This window comes from Anoplophora glabripennis, unplaced genomic scaffold (assembly GCF_000390285.2).
Source record: "Anoplophora glabripennis isolate ALB-LARVAE unplaced genomic scaffold, Agla_2.0 scaffold12, whole genome shotgun sequence".
NCBI classification, from domain to species: domain Eukaryota; kingdom Metazoa; phylum Arthropoda; class Insecta; order Coleoptera; family Cerambycidae; genus Anoplophora; species Anoplophora glabripennis.
In genome coordinates this window covers 1046755-1064809 of record NW_019416512.1, presented here as the reverse complement: position 1 = coordinate 1064809, position 18055 = coordinate 1046755, and the positions used below count along the sequence as shown (strand labels likewise).

Below are 18055 nucleotides of genomic sequence, written 5' to 3'. Positions count from 1 at the left end.
AATCTCAACTAAAATCAGATTATATTTGAAGAGAATATTATAGAAATAAATTTTTCAGGACAGTTATATTTATTTATTATATTTATCGCCCAATTTAAATATTTAAATATAGTACCTTTGTATTATATTTATTATATTTGATATTTTGTTGTTTTTTATTTCCAAGTGATAAGAATATTTTTATATTTGTGTTTTAATACCCGTGACTTTATAATTTAAAACTTTCGCAAAGCGGAATGAATGGTTTAAATAATAAATACCAAGAGACTTTCTTCAAAGGTTTTAAAAACCGACAATGTAATGCATTATCAAGTACATATAAGTAAAAGAACATTTTTCCGCGAACGAAAATAAATTTAATTTAACTAATTTTACTAATAATGATTTACATCGTTTTTAAAATATCTTAACAAATCGCCATTTTATGGCATTAATTCATTCTATTCTTGATTTTAACAAGTGAACAGTCTTCTTGCTTTTGCAAAAAATAATTATTAAGAATATGCCAATTTTAAGGCCCAAGAGAATATACACAGTTTATATTAACAAATATAATATATTTCAAAATCATTTTCGGAAATATTAAATAAAAATAATTTCACAATGCGTGACTTAATTTAGATCTAGCATCCATAGCCTCTGTCGGTTTCTTCAATTACTGGTGGCGAAATTCATAATTCAGTCTCAGTTGGCGTTAGATTTATTTATAATTGTGAAAAAAAATTAGAAGAAACACTAAATTATTATTAAAAATTAGATTTTCAAATTCTTCCGAAATTAAATTTATTAACATGAAATTAAATTCAGTTTCTAAAAATTGTAATATTTATTTATAATATTAACTTGACATCTTGAGAAAAACATGAACCTACCATTTATTTTACAGTCATGATAAATAGGTACATAAATATATTGGATACGTTAAATTCAAAGATAATACATTTGTACTAAGTCAAGAACTAGAACGCGATTAAAAGAGATCAGACAAACGCGTGTTTGAAATAACAAAAAAAAAACATATTAAAAAGTAATAAGAATTTAAAAAATCTATGGAAATAGACTTAGTAGTAATATCATAAAGATGATAATATCAATTAGAATAATTTTAATATTGTTTCTTAATACAATAAATCACTTGCATCTAACGATTATCGCAAATTAGTTCACATTATAAAAACAGTGTTCAGTAGGATATAATTTTAAATAACCTTCAAATAAATGTAAATTTAATTGTTGGACTGTACTAAAAAATAGATGTCGCAAAAATAGAATAGAATATAATAGAATAGACGGGGCATAATTTTAAAATGTTTTAATAACGGTTTACAATGTTCTTTATTACTTGCTTGACCCTTATATTATTGTTTTTGCAGCCTAAAAATGTTTACAAAATCACTAGAACTTCTCTATAAAATAACTAACTTCGATACGAATTGGGAGAATAATGTACAGATAACTTAGGTACTTACACTTTTAAATTGTTCTAATAGGTATAATAGGTAACTGAACAATTTATTTCCACTTCAATGTATCATCATTATAAATACCCAATAATTTAAAGCTGTTATAATGTACTATTTTATTATTCAACGATACAATTAAGATATTATGAGATATTATGAGTTTAGTAGCATTGCATTATCGACAAACTTATCTAATTTGCATGGAAAAAGACATTAAAATGGATCATTTATGTGTAACATAAACAGAAGCGGCCCCAAGACAGAATCTCAGTGTACACCGTATTTTATATTTTTAAAATTACTAAATGTATTATCAATACAGACATATTGTTTGATGTTATTTAAATAGGCTCAATAAAATCTAATTTTATCGTAAATATATTTATCATGCGAGACTTAATCAAAGACTTTGTGCTTGCATGCTTGATGCCTTCTTTAAATCCTTCTAACTGTATCTTGAATGATTTTACACAAATTATTAAATAATATTTGAATCAAAATTGAGTTTTATGTAATTGTTTACATCTCTTAAAAGCACTTAGCTGAAATCTAAGAATTTTCCTTTTAAAAATTAGAATAATCTTGCTGTTTCAAGTATATCGGGAAAAATTCGTTCCTGAAACCAAGACAACAACAGTAAGAGGATGTGTCAAGTACTCCTTAGTTTCTTTATTAGTGTTTTTTTAATTAATAAAAAATATATCTAATAGCTGTATTTTTTATGGCATAAGTTACGTGATAATGCGGGATATAAATAAAATGTACTATTTAATGTAGCTGCATGACATAAATATTTTAAAGTTGTGTTTCTTCGGGATGCGTGTTAGGTCCATTACACAAGTATTAGCTCCGGCGTCTGCCGGAGTAGACTATCTGACGCGACTCGATCATATCCGCCTTTCGGGCTGAGAACGAGCCGATCCCCAGGGGTAGTTTGAAGTCAGAATTGGCGATTATAACATTGACCGCAAACTATCTAGGTAGCTTAGGCCATTACCATCACTCGCGAGCAACTTCGTCGAAATCCCTGCCGCTCCTGCTAAATACAGATAGCTAAAGTAAGGACTATCCGCCAGGATAAACTGCCTAATCCGCGCTACTTTAAGGCTGCTACTTTGGAGCGCTGGTATCCCGGTGCCTCTAAGAAGTAGGGGATTAAATAACAGATGGACGGAGCGGTGCCCGTTTTGTTTTAAACTCGCGAAAGTAGAGCTGAAAGTACGTGTTTCGGGGTCCCTTGATCACTCACGGCGTTATTTCTTAGTTTAGTCGGATGTTAACATTTTGTTTTATCATATTCTCTTGTGTGAGGTTTATTTTGGATTCCTCTATACAAAAAGAGAAACAATTTGATTGGGAATGCCTTGAAATGCTCTAGGTATCGAGTGATCCCAATATTCTGTATTATGAACTGTGAAATCATCGACATTTTGGTGCAATAAAAACTGTTTAGTGTCTAAATTAACTAAAATATGTATGTGGTGTATTTTTACTTTGTTTAAATATTACACGGGTCAACAAAAAAAAATTAATAAATAATTAAAATAGTTTAATGTTTTATTTTCTTCATTTATTTTAATTTGTGCCAGTATTGCTCCATATACAGATCGAAACAGCCTCGGCAATATGAAACTAAAAAAGCATTTAACTCGTAAAGAAATTCCACATCGTCAAGATCGAACCCCAAACTTGCACATTAGAGGGGGGAGACCGCTGTCTCCCATTCATCGCGAGCATGCATAGCACAGGGGTAGCCGGATGAATTTTTATGCTAAGGTTCCGCCGCTAGGGGAAGAACTTTAGGGTTGAAAAACAACGGGGGCGATATTAATACTGTCTCCGCTAAAAAGCGGCGAATATGAAAATCCAATGAATATAATCGCGACAGGGAAAGGGTTGAACATACCTGAGCTGGCGTGATAAGTGCACTGGGGATGAGAATAAAAATTCAGACGATTCGCCCTGAAATCTCTCTACCTGTGGCCGAAAATTCCCGAGGGGACATTTCCTCAGAATTATTTTTAGGTGATTTATTTGAATACTTGAGAACGGATCCCATGGATATCATTTAAAAACATATGAAAACACACTCTTAGTAAAAATGTTCGAAATACAGTTTTAATAAGATGTTCATACGCGTACTTATTCTGTTGCTCACGACTGATGTCTGTGGCATTGACAATGACTTGAATTAGATCTTGTTGATTATTACTTGCTGCAGAATATAACATTTTCGTGAATCCCCATAGAAAAAGTTCATAGGTGTGTGTAGTGTGAGGTGTAAAAGTTGTCATTGTTACACTTTTGCATCTTAATCATATCTAACATGTTCGTACTTGCTACTACAGTCTAAACTAATGGATGTGTTAATCTGGCTTTATAATATTTCTCAATCTATCAATTGACTACTACCGAGTAGCTAGAATTAGGATACAAAAAACCTAGAATTACCATTACCATAAATGCTTCGAAATAAAGAAAATCTCAAAAAAAAATATAAAATAAAACATACCTTTAGGTTTAATTGAACATTTAAGTATTATTATAAATTACGTACGAAACCATGCTTTCTTGTCTCAGTCTTTTCTTTTGTTTCAGATCCAATCGTCCCTTTGGTCTACCGCAGTCGAAGAAGCGAAAAATCGAAAACCCCAGCATGGCCATGATGGCGAAGACGTTCGCCAAGACCCTAGAACCGATCGACGAGAAGCGCCGCAAGAAATCCGACGAACCCAAGTCCCTAATACTGCCCCAGAAAAAGAGAGTCCTACCCCCTTCCAACGTAGACAGTCCGGCAAAAAAGAGCCCGAAGCTGTCCACGAGCGACGAGGGTGCCGCCGAAGAGACCCTTATTCGCGAAACAGAGGCGGCGCTGAAGAACCTTTCAGGCAGTTGGCCTGGTCCTAGAGGGGGTTATGGTAGCCATCAAGAGGAGAGCCCAACGTTCGAGAATTTGTTCGACGAGAAGAAGGCTACCGTGAAGATGTCACCTTCTTCGGCTTCCAACAGCAGCAGCGATAATACTTGCTCGTTGAAAGACGTCATAACGTTGAGGGAACAACACGAGCACGAAGAGGGTTCGGAAGACAAAGCAACTGGATTGAAAAGTAAAATAAAAGTCGTGGAATGCAAGCAAAGAGTAGTTAAAAAGGGAGAAATGATGCAGTACCAGTCGCCTGACTTCAATGAGTTAGTGGACGACTCTTCTAATGAGTTAGAAATCGATATGTCAGAAGCAGCTTCGGAAAAGAACGAGTCCAACGACAAACTCGACGATGAAAAGAAAAAAGATGAAGGAAAACCTTCGAAATTTCCCAGCGAGCAAGTATTCCACTCCTTTCCGCGCACTTCTACCACATCCGCTTCGCCTTTCTCAACAACATCCGCTTTCCGCCCTCCTCAATCCACCAAAAACCCTCCCCTAGGCCCTTTCCCTGCCGAGGCCACCTTCGTGGGGTATCCCTCCATAGCTGATCCATCAGCAGCTGCGGAAGACAAGTCCAAAATCATTGTTCCTCTGAAACCCACTGAAAGCCAAGTCGAGTCCCAGGTCAAATCTCCCGAAGCAGCCAATAAGCAGTACACCATCCTTCAACCGGCTAATATCACATCCAGGGCTGCCAGTACTTTGCAGGAAGTGGCGCGGGAAGGTGTGCAGTGTGTTCCTGCTGTGAGTAGTACCCCTGTCAGTGAAACGACTACGAAGATGGTACCTCCACTGGTCGCCGCTGGTTCCTTGTCTCCAAATAGCATCGGAAGAGGTTAGTGCATGCGCTTATCTTTGTCTAGGCATAGATAAAGTAAATAAATATTGACCACAAAGAAATATCGAAGGAAATCCTAGATAGTAGTTTTTGTTGTACAATTTTTTTTCTAAATTTTCTGTACCAGTAAGGGAGAGGTTACACTGGTTGCGACAGTGTGATTTTTTACGTAGTTGTTAAAGTTTAAGTAAAGCAAAATTGATTTGATCTGTTCTCAATTGTATAACCTACATTTTTGGTTCTACGATGACCATATTTCAGATACAGTAAGACAAATACATTTTCTTTGGTACTTCATTGTTACAAGTATCAGACTAGTCGTATAAACTGAACTTATGAAAACGAACTAATGCAGTCGCATCACCAATTCGTCCAAATTCGTAAAAATAGATCGTTAACAGTTTAACCAGACTTGCAAATATATGTATTCGTTTTAATTCGAAATTTTTGTACGAAAATCAATGTTAAAAAATTACGAAATGAACGAATGAACCGACTAAAAATCCATGCGATTTAGTACGATCATATTTTCGGACAAATCGAGTCCAATGTAATCGCAGCTTAAAGCTGGGTACAAACTCCGCTTAAGCATAAGTTTTTTCTCACTTAAATTTCGGTCATACTTCGGTTACTTTGAAGCCAACATACTTGCGGGACTAGCACAGAAATCGACCACCCCTGTTGCCATTTTCGTTAGTTGGCGCCCCTTCCAGGGATGTATATTGTATCTACCATCTTAGATATATTTACGCGAGTTTGTAAGTCGCCGCAAAGTTACTAATTGGGGCCGGAAACCCGTCCGGCACGTACCTGTCACCTGGCGCTGTGGCGCCATCTACGGGCGGGCATTATAGGTTTACTTGATACAAGTTATAAGCCGCCTGTCAGCGTGAAGACGTGAGCCGCCTCCGAACTGTCGCCTTATTCGGAGGGGGGAGATCGGGAGGAAGACGTCTAGCGGGCAACCCTTTTTCTTCGCTAATCGCCCCCAGCGGTCTTATGGTGAATGCTAAGAGGCCCGCGTTTTTGGAAATTGCGGCGTTCTTTACGACAATATAGGATTTGCGAAACATAAACTGTTTAAAATTTAACATGCATAGTAAGATAGTACGCGGAAAGGGTTGTCCATTTTTCTTGTATTTATAACAAACGACTGTTGCAGCAGCATATTTTTTAACGGATGATATATTAAACAACTACTCCGCGAACTAATATCTCGCGGAGTAGCTGTACAATATAAAACATTCCAAAGTTTATTAACAAATAGTATGACTAATATACAGGGTGTTTGTAAATAAGTGCGAAATATTTTAGGGGGTGCTTGCCGAAGTTACTTTGTGAAAAAAAGTTCATATAAACGTAGGTCGAAATATGCCTTGTTTCCGAGATACAGAGTGTTTAAAATTTATTTTTTTATTTATTTTTATTAATTATATCAAAGAGTTTTGAACATCCTGTATCTAGAAATCGAGGAATTTTTTACCCGCATTCATATCAACTTTTTATTTTCAATGTTGAATCTTTACTTTAGCCACGCTTTATTAAAAGAGACCCTTAAATAAAAGATAAACCTGCAATAAAATATGTTTTATTTTTTCCTCAAAAACGGTGCATCCCACGAAAAAAATTGAAGAGACTAATTTCATTCAGATTTGATGACGGATTTCTAAAAAAATATCAAAACAGGAAAAGGTCACTGGCGTACCATTTATTTTTATAAAAAAATTTATGGCATTCTCGCACGAACGCCACTGGTGCAAGTAAAAATAAATAAAAAATTAAAATTTAAACACTGTATCTCGGAAACGAAGTATATTTCGACCTATGTTTATATAAATTTTTTTCACAAAATAACTTCGGCAACCACCCTCTATTGTATTATATTAGTGAAGCAAATATCTCTTAAAATTATTTTTTTTAGACTCAGTTTGTTTTTTATTGTTTTTTAATGTTGAATTACAATGAGGCGTAAAATATTAGTATGCATTATATACCGTATTGCATTGAAAAAGAAAGTAGTGGTTAACTTCTACAGTCCATTTCTATTTCTGGTACCACGAAACTTGCTTCGAATATTCCTCTATAAAATAAAATCACAAAAGTTTTTATAGAAACGTTTAATGTTTTGATATTTGATACCTACGAATTAAACGTTACGAATACGAATTTAGTTTTTTATAAGAAGGAAATATACCACAGTAAAACATTATTGTTTTATAGTACCTGAATGTTTTATAGTACCTGAATAATTATGTTTTTTAATAAGTCCTTAAATTAAATAAGGTATCAAATAAATAAGTGCCGACAAAGAAATAGTCGAAGATTAGATGAGTTTTTAGACAAATACGAGAAATTTAAGTGCTACCAACGAAACGTTTTCTTGTTATGATTTTTTTTATTAATATGTATTTATTTACAAATACATTACAATACATTTATAACCAATTAAAGGTTAATATGTTATTGGATTAGAATAAGTTTTTTATAAAACATCAAAATTCCAATTTTTTTATTGTAGTCAAATTGCAGACATATATCATACTGATCTCTGAGATTATTGAAACATATGTTGTCTATAACTAGTTCTAAGTATTCTAAAGTTAAGTGAACCCAATATAGAACTATAAATATGGGTCAAAACTGATTTTTTCCTAATTTTTGTCCAAATATATCATTTTCATATTATTTTGGACAGTTTTCACCAAAATAGGTGGATTTTCTGAGAAATATCGATGTCATGCTTAAATTTTACTAACGGCATCATGTTCAGCGTCTCAAGATACTGCGAAAATGATATATTGGGAAAAAATTTAGGAAAAAAATCAGTTTTGATCTATATTTGTGCCAGTTTTCAACTAAATGGTGCATTTTCTGAGAAATATCGAGATCATGGGTTCATTTTACTAATGGCATAGTGTTTAGCGTCTCAAAATACTACGAAATCGGTATATTAGGACAAAATTGAGGAAAAAATCAGTTTTGACCCGTGTTTAGCTAGTTTTCACCCAAATAGTGGATTTTCTGAGAAATATCGAGGTCATAGGTAACTTTTATTAATAGTATCGTGTTCAGTATCAAAATACTACGATTGTGATATATTTGGACAAAATTAAAGAAAAAATAATTTTCTACCCATATTTGGGCGTTTTCACCCAAAAATTCATCGGCAAATTATGAATTTTGACTACAGGATCGTGTTCAGCGCATAGAATTCCTTTGGAAATGGGGTAACAGAAATATTTGTTGGAACATAATCGGCGTGGCACTCCACTGGATATCGCAAATATCTGTAGTACTCGTAGATCATCATATAGGGGTAAATATAAATAAAATCTTGGTAGCTCGCAAATTTTAGACATCGTCTTTGAATACGTTCCAAGCGATCTACATGTACATTAAAGTAAAGAGACCATGTTTTAGAACAGCATTAAGATCGAACGATAGATTATGTAATAATTTAATAACATACCTGGAAGGAATTAAATTCTTGCGTACTACAGATGACGAAACCTAATTTTTTCAATACCTCTGTATTAATTTTATGGCTATATTCCGCAAAAGATAACCTATTACCAAGTCATTAAATGATTGTGAGCTAGCAATAACAAAATGATCCAAGGAATACGAAAATGCAATAAGGAGTATTCTTAAGAATAAACAATAAAACATAAAATTGTAATTTATTTAGGTCGCACTATATATTTGTAGACTGTATAGGGAATTTAGGCAATTATTTTGTAGATTTTCATATCATCTGCATATAAAAGACACTACGTCATAAATATATTGAAAAGCAGCAGCCCCAGGACCGAGTCCTGAGGCACCCCTTTCGAGGGTATCAATTAATTAATTTCTGCCCACAAAACTCACAAGCTGATAACGATGTCAATGATGACATCTACATATGAACTTATATTAAAAGCATCTGATATATAATCTGTTATGAAAAATGGATTAGTTATTGTTATTAGACTTATCCTTGAAAAACCAATATTGATGTGTTAATCTATTGTTTACATAAGCCCCGTTAAGTACCGTTTCAAAACCTTCAAAAAAAATATTTATAATAGTGCTGGTTCTATAATTTCCTATGCCTCTATTTTCTCTCTTTTCAATCATCAACGAGTATGACTTATACGAGTACTCTCCATCAAGAAAATCTTTTTAAATATTACATCCTCGGCCATCGTAATAAATACATTCTTCACGAAATGTAAAAAACTTACTTAGAAATCTGTTAAAAGCTTTTGAGTATGTATTTTCTAATTTTAAACCTCCCTCGTTAGTTTCTTTATAATGTGAACTACAGTTTACCCCGTAGAATATGACTAATCAGGGCTTAATCATATCGAACGCATTAGGGTGAAGGGAATTCATCCCTCCAGTGCGCTTGAAATTCGGGTCCCCTCTTTACGGCATTGTATGCAAACATTGCGAATTGCTCTAAATATTTCGATTAATAAGACGTTCGTAAGCAAGAATAACCGTGTGTAGACGTAGGACAATAGTGGAATTACTAACATTCATACTAACATATTTTACCGTTAGTTAACATTTGTCTTTTAAAAATGAAAAAAATTAAAAAGGAAGGAGTAAAAATTAGAAAAATTACTTTTTAAAAAGAAAATATCGAAAAATTGCCAAAAGAGTAGAAAAATAGGATCAATTCTTTTAAGTCAATTGATAAAAAGGTTTAAGTATGTAAAAATTTAGCGTTTTAATTAACTTTATCTCAAAAAACAAAAATATATATTTGCCTCTGTGGAGAAAAGATTTAGGTACTATTTAAAAAAGTTTATGTTTCCTATACATTATTAATAAAAGTCTAACAACAAAAATGATAACAAATGTATATCTTAGCTTACCTTCGACAACCACCAAAAACATAGAAAGTACATTATTTTTACACTTCTTGGACATTACTCTGCCATTATTCCACACTGAGAGAACAGTTTCTTTGTTGTCAATAAATTTCATCTACAACAAACAAAAAAAAATGCTGGTTTGGAATATGATCTAACAAATGTAATTGTCTTAGAAACAAATAACATATTCGAAGCTGTTACACAAATTCCGACGGAAGAGAATATATACTGGTAACTTTTTAAAGAAGCCAAATTGTAGGTATACTAAGTTAACTTGATGTAAATCGGTGTATTTTCACCGAAATAATCTGCTCTCGAGTTACATTTCTCAAATACGTGAGGGTTAAAAAACACACACTAAACTAAATCTTGTTTGTTGAACATCTAAAATAATCTATGAAAGATATTTGATTAACTTCAGACAATCTAAAAATACCCCTCGTTATAAAAATGCATCTAATATACTTTTAAAAATCTACCTAACATATACGTAGTTTAAAATTCGAATGCTTACAAAAATCCAACAAATGTAAATTATTTTCTAATATAGTATTCAATCATTATAAAATTTGGTTGCTGTCTCGTATACATAAAATTTACACGAGGGCGAAATCTTGGACGTAAAAAGTAATTAAATATATATCTCAGTGCCTTCAATGAAAACTACCCTATACCGAGTGATTCACAATTGTCTTGTTAGATATTATAATGATACAAAATATAAATATATATAATGGGTTCTATAGGGATTTTTATCAGAAAAACAATTGAACATCAATTTAAAAAACAGTGTTTGAGAAAGATACGCTCTGTATTTTATTAGATTTGTGCAACTATTTTACGCGAAATTAATTTCACCGATATTTATTTTTGCCTAACCTTGTATATTCACATTGCATTGCACATAATTTTTTTTAATTACGAATCCAGCAATATTATGTCATAATTGTGTCACTTTATAAGCAATTTGATGGGTAAAATACAAATATCCATACATGAATTTCGAAATTTGAAGCAAATTTGGTACAAATTGTTGCTTAATGAAAATGTGACAATTATCACATCTGTATATAATAAATCACTTTTAGTATAAATGTTAGTGATTTCAGCTTATATTACAGATAATGGCTGTTTTTGAAACAACACTGTCCTAAGTACGAAAATGTCTACCTTACACGTGAAAAATTTTATTTCCTCGATTGTAAAATATCAAAAATGTGGTACATTAAATGTTGCTAGATTTGTAAATAAAAGTAATGTTTAATGAAACTACAAAACATGAGTTAAGTTAAAATATAAATCGTAAAATTAAATTCTGGTCCAGTTTGAACAAATGAATGACTATTGCTGAAAGTTTCTACAGCCTTTTGTGTAAAATATGCAGGGAGTTTTTTTCAGAAAAAAAATGTTTTCACGACCATATCTTTTTAAATTAGTGGTCACTTTTTCTGATCGACTTTTCTGACTCTGCAAGTTTTTTTACATGTTTCTACATTTTGTTCTATTCAAATACCTTAACGATAAATAACAACAAAAAGAGGATTATGGGCCTCCCTGTACTGAGTGATTCAAATTGATCGGTTTTCAAGGGTTACTACGAGTCAGAGATAGAGAAATTTTGATAGATGAGGGCAGAGCTCTGTTTTCGAGAAATTAACATGGCGCAAACCGCATCTCGTTTCTCAATTTTTCTAAATCGACTGATGCTGTTTTCTCATTTCCCTTTCAAGACATCTTAAAACATTCTTCAGGCACTTTTTTGAGATACAGAGGCACAATTTGTGTTTTTTATGTGGAACACCCTATATTTTATTTAAAAAACGGAAANACATTAAATATTGCTGTATTTGTAAATAAAAGTAATGTTTAATGAAACTACAAAACATGAGTTAAGTTAAAATATAAATCGTAAAATTAAATTCTGGTCCAGATATTTGAACAAATGAATGACTATTACTGAAAGTTTCTACAGCCTTTGGTGTAAAATGTGCAGGGAGTTTTTTCTGAAAAAAAATTGTTTTCACAACCATATCTTTTTAAAATGGTGTTCAGTTTTTCTGATCGCATTTTCTGACTCTGTAAGTCTTTTTATATATGTTTAAATTTTGTTCTAGTCTTACTATATACCTTAGCGATAAATAATAATAAAAAGAGGATTATGGGTTTCCCTGTACTGAGTGATTCAAATTGATAGGTTTTCAAGGGTTACTACGAACCTATCATAGATAGAGCAAATCTGATAGACGAGTTTAGAGCTCTGTTTTCGAGAAAATAATATGGCGCAAACTGCATCTCGTTTCTCAATTTTTCTAAATCGACTGATGCTCTTTTCTCATTTCCCTTTCAAGACATCTTAAAACATTCTTCAGGCACTTTTTTGGATACAGATACACAATTTGTGTGTTTTATGTGGAACACCCTATATTTTATTTAAAAAACGGAAAGAGCGATAAAAATGGATTTCAAAAATATATACTTTACTTATTATTTTTTGTGTAGTTTTGCGGAAAATATGAAACTTTAAAAATACCAACGACATTTAAGTTTTAATAATAATAATAATAATAATATTTATTATCTCCAATTTGAAATACAATCGCATAGCATTTTACAGACATTATTTTTAGAAATAAAAGATTAATACCTATATCAGCTTACTGATTTGGAAAATCAGGAGCTGTTAAGACCTATACAATTCTGAAACATCAGACACTTTTAAGATGGCTGAAATAAACAAAATATATGTGCATGTATGGTAATGGTGAAAGGAAAGAAAAATGGAGAAAAAAATAATAAAATAGAAAATTATGTAGAAAAGGTTGAAAAATAAGAAAAAGTTATAATAATTTAACAATATGGGGTTTTGTAGATTTTCATATCATCTGCATATAAAAGACACTACGTCATAAATATATTGAAAAGCATCAGCCCCAGGACCGAGTCCTGAGGCACCCCTTTCGAGGGTATCAATTAATTAATTTCTGCCCACAAAACTCACAAGCTGATAACGATGTCAATGATGACANCACAATTTGTGTGTTTTATGTGGAACACCCTATATTTTATTTAAAAAACGAAAAGAGCGTTAAAAATGGATTTCAAAAATATATACTTTACTTATTATTTTTTGTGTAGTTTTGCGGAAAATATGAAACTTTCAAAATACCAACGATATTTAAGTTTTAATAATAATAATATTTATTATCTCCAATTTGAAATAGTACAATCGCATAGCATTTTACAGACATTATTTTTTAAATAGAAGGTTAATATATCAACTTACTGATTTGGAAAATCTGGAGCTGTTAAAACCTATACAATTCTAAAATAGCAGAAACTTTTAAGACAGCTGAAATAAACAAAATATATGTGCATGTATGGTAATGGGGAAAGGAAAGAAAAAGAGAATGGAAAAATGGAGAAAAATAATAAAAAAGAAAATTTTAAAGAAAAGGTTGAAAAGCAAGAAAAAGTTATAATAATAACAATAATAATTTAACAATATGGGGTCATTGTGCAGATAACAGTTTTGATTGCAATTTTACTTTAAATAAATTGCAGGACAGAGAAATATCAATAACGTTCTGCTTGTATACTCGTATTATAACTAAAAGAGCGTTTAAAAATTTACTTGCGATGATAAGGTATGTTTAATATATGTTTTCTGCGAATGTTTAAATTATGAACGTCAGTCCTGAATTTAATTTTTCTATATAAATATGGAGGGGCTTTAAATTTCAAAATCTTGTAACAGAAACAAGTTAGATGCAAGTATCTTCTATTGTACATATTGAGCCAAGATAATTCCTTTAGTTTATGTGAAATTCTGTGTTTGTGCATCTGATTCCAAATATAAATCTAAGACACGAGATTTGCAATTTTTGTAAACGTTTAGAATCGATATTATCCAAGCACGGACCATACACATTATCACAGTAATTACATATGGATAGAATCAGGGAAGCACATAACATTTTTTTATATCTCTGTTCAGATAGTGTCTGTACGAATACATCATTTTCAACACAGAATACGCCTTCGCAAGAATACTAGTTACATGCTATTTAAATCTAAGATTATAGAGTTTCAATAACAAGACCTAATTTTTTTGCCGAATCTTTAAACTCTATATTATCATCATTAACTTTTATCATCAGTCTGTCCAATAAGTTAGCTCTAATATTGTTACCGCAGAAAAGCAAGGCAGCAGATTTTTTGGGTTTATTTTTAACAAATGATTTTTAGACGCAGATGCTGAGTTACATAAATCATTTATTAATCTTAAAGTTAGCATGGACTACTTCAGAGAGATTAAAATAATAGTAAAGTTGTGTATCATCCGCATACATAAGATATTTACAATAAACCAGCGATTTAATAACATTGAAGTGTAGAGAGAATACAGCAACGGCCTTAATATACTTCCTTGTGGCACACCAGACAGCATAACAAGAGGTTGTGAAAACTTATTATCGAGTGATACTCATATCACAAAGAAATGAGGTTATTAGCTATGATACGGGATTTGTAAAACCTATATAATGAAAAATTTAATTGAGTATATCGTGATTAAGAGTGTCAAACGCCATACTAAAATCCAACAAGACCAGTACCATAGCTTCACTATTATCTCTTGACTTAAAAATATCGTCTGTCAAATCAGAAAGAGCAGTTGTACAGCTATATCCACGCCTAAAACCAGATTGTTTTTCTGGAAGGATATTATTGGCATTTAGAAATGCAGTAATTTGCATTTCCATAAATTTTTCAAGAATCTTACTCAATGCGGATAATAATAAGATCGACCGAAGATGGGTAGGCTCTGTTGGATTGTTAACCTTAGGAAGAGAAATGACGTTTGCACATTTCCAGGATTTAGGAAAATAAGAGACTGACAATGAGAAGGCTTTGAAAACAAACAGATTTAACGTTTAATATTATTAGAAGCGAGTTAACCCGAATCAAAAATGATTCATTACTCAAATGAAGACAAATATTATCTAACATTTTACTCAAAACATTATTTTTTTCAAAATCTTTAGTGCCATTTTTTGTGTAACACCACTATTTACTTCTATTTGTCTAGTTGATATACCTAATTAGGATTTTGTCTTACATCATATAGAACATTATTTTCTTACTCTTCCTGACTAGCCTTGCTGTAAATTTTGTTTACCTACTGTTTAGTGTAAAATAAATTAAGTTAATTTAAATTTTTAGGGATGTCTCTAGCTTGGTCGTAACTTCTGTGGATACGTTGAAGTGTTAATTTTACTACACGCATTTTCATTTCTTAGATTACAACATTTTATTAAATTTGTATTTGCCTTCATTTGAGTAAAGAACCATTTTTTATTTGTGTTAATACTCTTCTAATACTACTGTTAAACGTCAAACTTGTTTGTTTTCAAAGCCGTCTCAGTCATAAAACTTAAATATCGTTGGTATTTTGAAAATTTTATATTTTCCGCAAATCTACTTAAAAAATAATAAGTAAAGGATATACTTTTGGAATACATTTTTAGCCATCTTTCCGCTTTTGAAATAAAATACAAGGTGTTCCATATAAAACATTGAGAAACGCCCTGTAGTTCGAAAACAGTAACAGATAGAGAGATGCGGTTTGCGTCATTGCTATTTTCTGGAAACAAAAGCTCTGGACACGGCTTTCAGATTTACTCTATCTATTGCAGATTCGCAGTAACCCTTGAAAACCGAAAAATTTGAACAACCCGGTACAGAGTATTGCCATATAAAATACGCTTTTCTGACGGACATTTAGACGCCAATAAAATATTCGGAGACAAAAGTGTAAATGGTTTATATGCGTTTTATTTACGTCAATGTGTAATTTCAGCAAAGTCCGCGTATCTCGCAATTCCTCGCAGAGACGTCTTCCATTGCGATAAATACCCCAATTTACATTTACCGAAGTTTCTCCCCGGCGATAAAAACGGCCCAATTTGTATTTATACCTCGTCGGGAGCGATGTTTTCCCCGAAACACACCCACCGGCCTCCTCGTTGATATTCCTGCGGCGCGGCGGACGGGTGGGCGTAGTGGGCCGCCGCGTCCTGCGGGCCTCCCGCCGGAAAAAACCCGGAGTGGGTGTAGCGCGCTACCCCGCAGGTGCCGGCGTGGCCGTCCGCGCACCCGCGCCGTCCGCCACTCACCGCCGCGGTTTCTTTTTTGGAAAAAGAGATTTTTCTGGCGAGTCTCCACCCGAGCCGCGGGATAGGCCGATCGACCTGCTGGGCGGAGTTCCTCGGAGATGTATGCGCGGCCCGGCGAAGACGAGGCGTCCCTCTCTCCTCTAATTTAGTGCACAACACTTTTACGGCCGGCTCCGGGCAAAAAACTCCGGTTTTTGCGACGTGTCGTATGTCGGCCGGAGTTAATGAATGCGGGGCCGCTGCTGGGCGGGCGGATTTGTTTGTCCTCGACGCAGGAGCGGATCCTCGCCGCCGGGAGACCCGCGTCCTACTTCGGATGCCTCCTTACGTGTACCCTCGCTCAAAAATATATCGTCAAATTTGTTACGAGATATAATACGGTTTCTAACTGATGATATGGTGAGAAACAAGTACTCTGCTCCATTCAGAAATGATTACACCCGCAATATCTAGTAAATAGCCAATGTCACTCACCAGACATAGACCCGTTTCGAACTTATTAGTTCTCATCAGCATGTCATAAGTGAGGTGGCCGATGAACGATTAGCTATTTAAGTTAAGTTACTAAGTCAAAATTTTACACGTTATTATGCACACTTTTTGCGCAATTTTTGTTAAAAAAATATTGGTAAAATCGAAGATGAAATATGTACGGACATTTCAATATAAACATACCTAGGTACAATATGTGTTGAGTGTCCCACAATTGTGTCCTAAAATGGAAAAACTTTTTTATTTGTAAATTTCTTTCCAAGTACAAATATTGCTGCTTATCCTCAAACTCCTACAAATGTTGCTACTTTCGCGGAAGATGATAAATAGGAATCTTCAGTATTGTCAAAATAAGAATTATTGCCTTATCACTTAAGTACACTATAAAAAAATTGGTGAGAGTAAAAGCAATAAAAGTACGGAGTGAATTCATTGAGTGAAATTATTGAATACATTTTCACTCAATATTGAGCATTTTGATAATTTTACTGATTTGTGATAATATTTAAACTGAAACTGAGTACTTTCACTTACATATAGGTACCCGTTAAATGAATTCTGCCGATAAACTCGTATTTGGTACATTTGTAACTAAGTCGGAGTAAATGTCCTCATTATTGAGTGACCCCACCCCGTTCTATGGTTGTCGTGCGTTGTCTTTGTCTATTCCCATCAACTTCATTAGGTCATTCATCGCGTGGCGTGTTTATCCGGTTATTTTGATGACAATTGTGTTTAAATGCAGCGATTTGATTACAATAATTAAAAACAATAATATATTGAGTCTCGATTAATATTTGGTTAAATAAACCGATAGTTAGATTGTTACCTATACTTACGTATTGTAACGTATAATTTAGGTTATGACAATCTATTCATCCCATTAGTTAACCAATTCCTTTAATCGAGACCTAAAATATTGTCTCTAAAACAGATCTGTGTAGAAATCACTGTGGCAGTTTAGTAGTTTATGACTGAAAATTTAAAGAGAATATAAATCAAGTCTGAGTAAAAAATTACTCAATAATAGTTNTAAATCAAGTCCGTTTACACCCACTAAAAAAGCATTTCCCTATTCCCTACCAAGTGCAAAAGACAGAGATAGAATATAGATCGACGTTCAGTGTAACTCAGTCTATAGACGATTATAGATTCTATCGATGTGCGTAGTGAGCGGCACAAAGATAAATAATATTGAACCGTATAAAAATCATTTTATATATTATACGCATTGTGGTAATAGTGTATTTATATTATGTCTTAGTCACTCTCTATAATTTCGACCGCGGAGTATAGGT

The 18055-nt window shown here is 33.0% G+C and overlaps 1 protein-coding gene across 1 annotated transcript in view; it reads left to right on the top strand.

Moving 5' to 3' along the window:
- Window positions 1–18055, top strand: part of LOC108917938 (myelin transcription factor 1) — a 192210-nt gene that overhangs the window by 128743 nt on the left and 45412 nt on the right. The window contains exons 4-5 of the mRNA XM_018724754.2: window positions 4062–4764; window positions 4885–5224. Coding sequence (XP_018580270.1) covers window positions 4062–4764; window positions 4885–5224 — 1043 coding nt within the window. The remainder of the gene's footprint in view (window positions 1–4061; window positions 4765–4884; window positions 5225–18055) is intronic.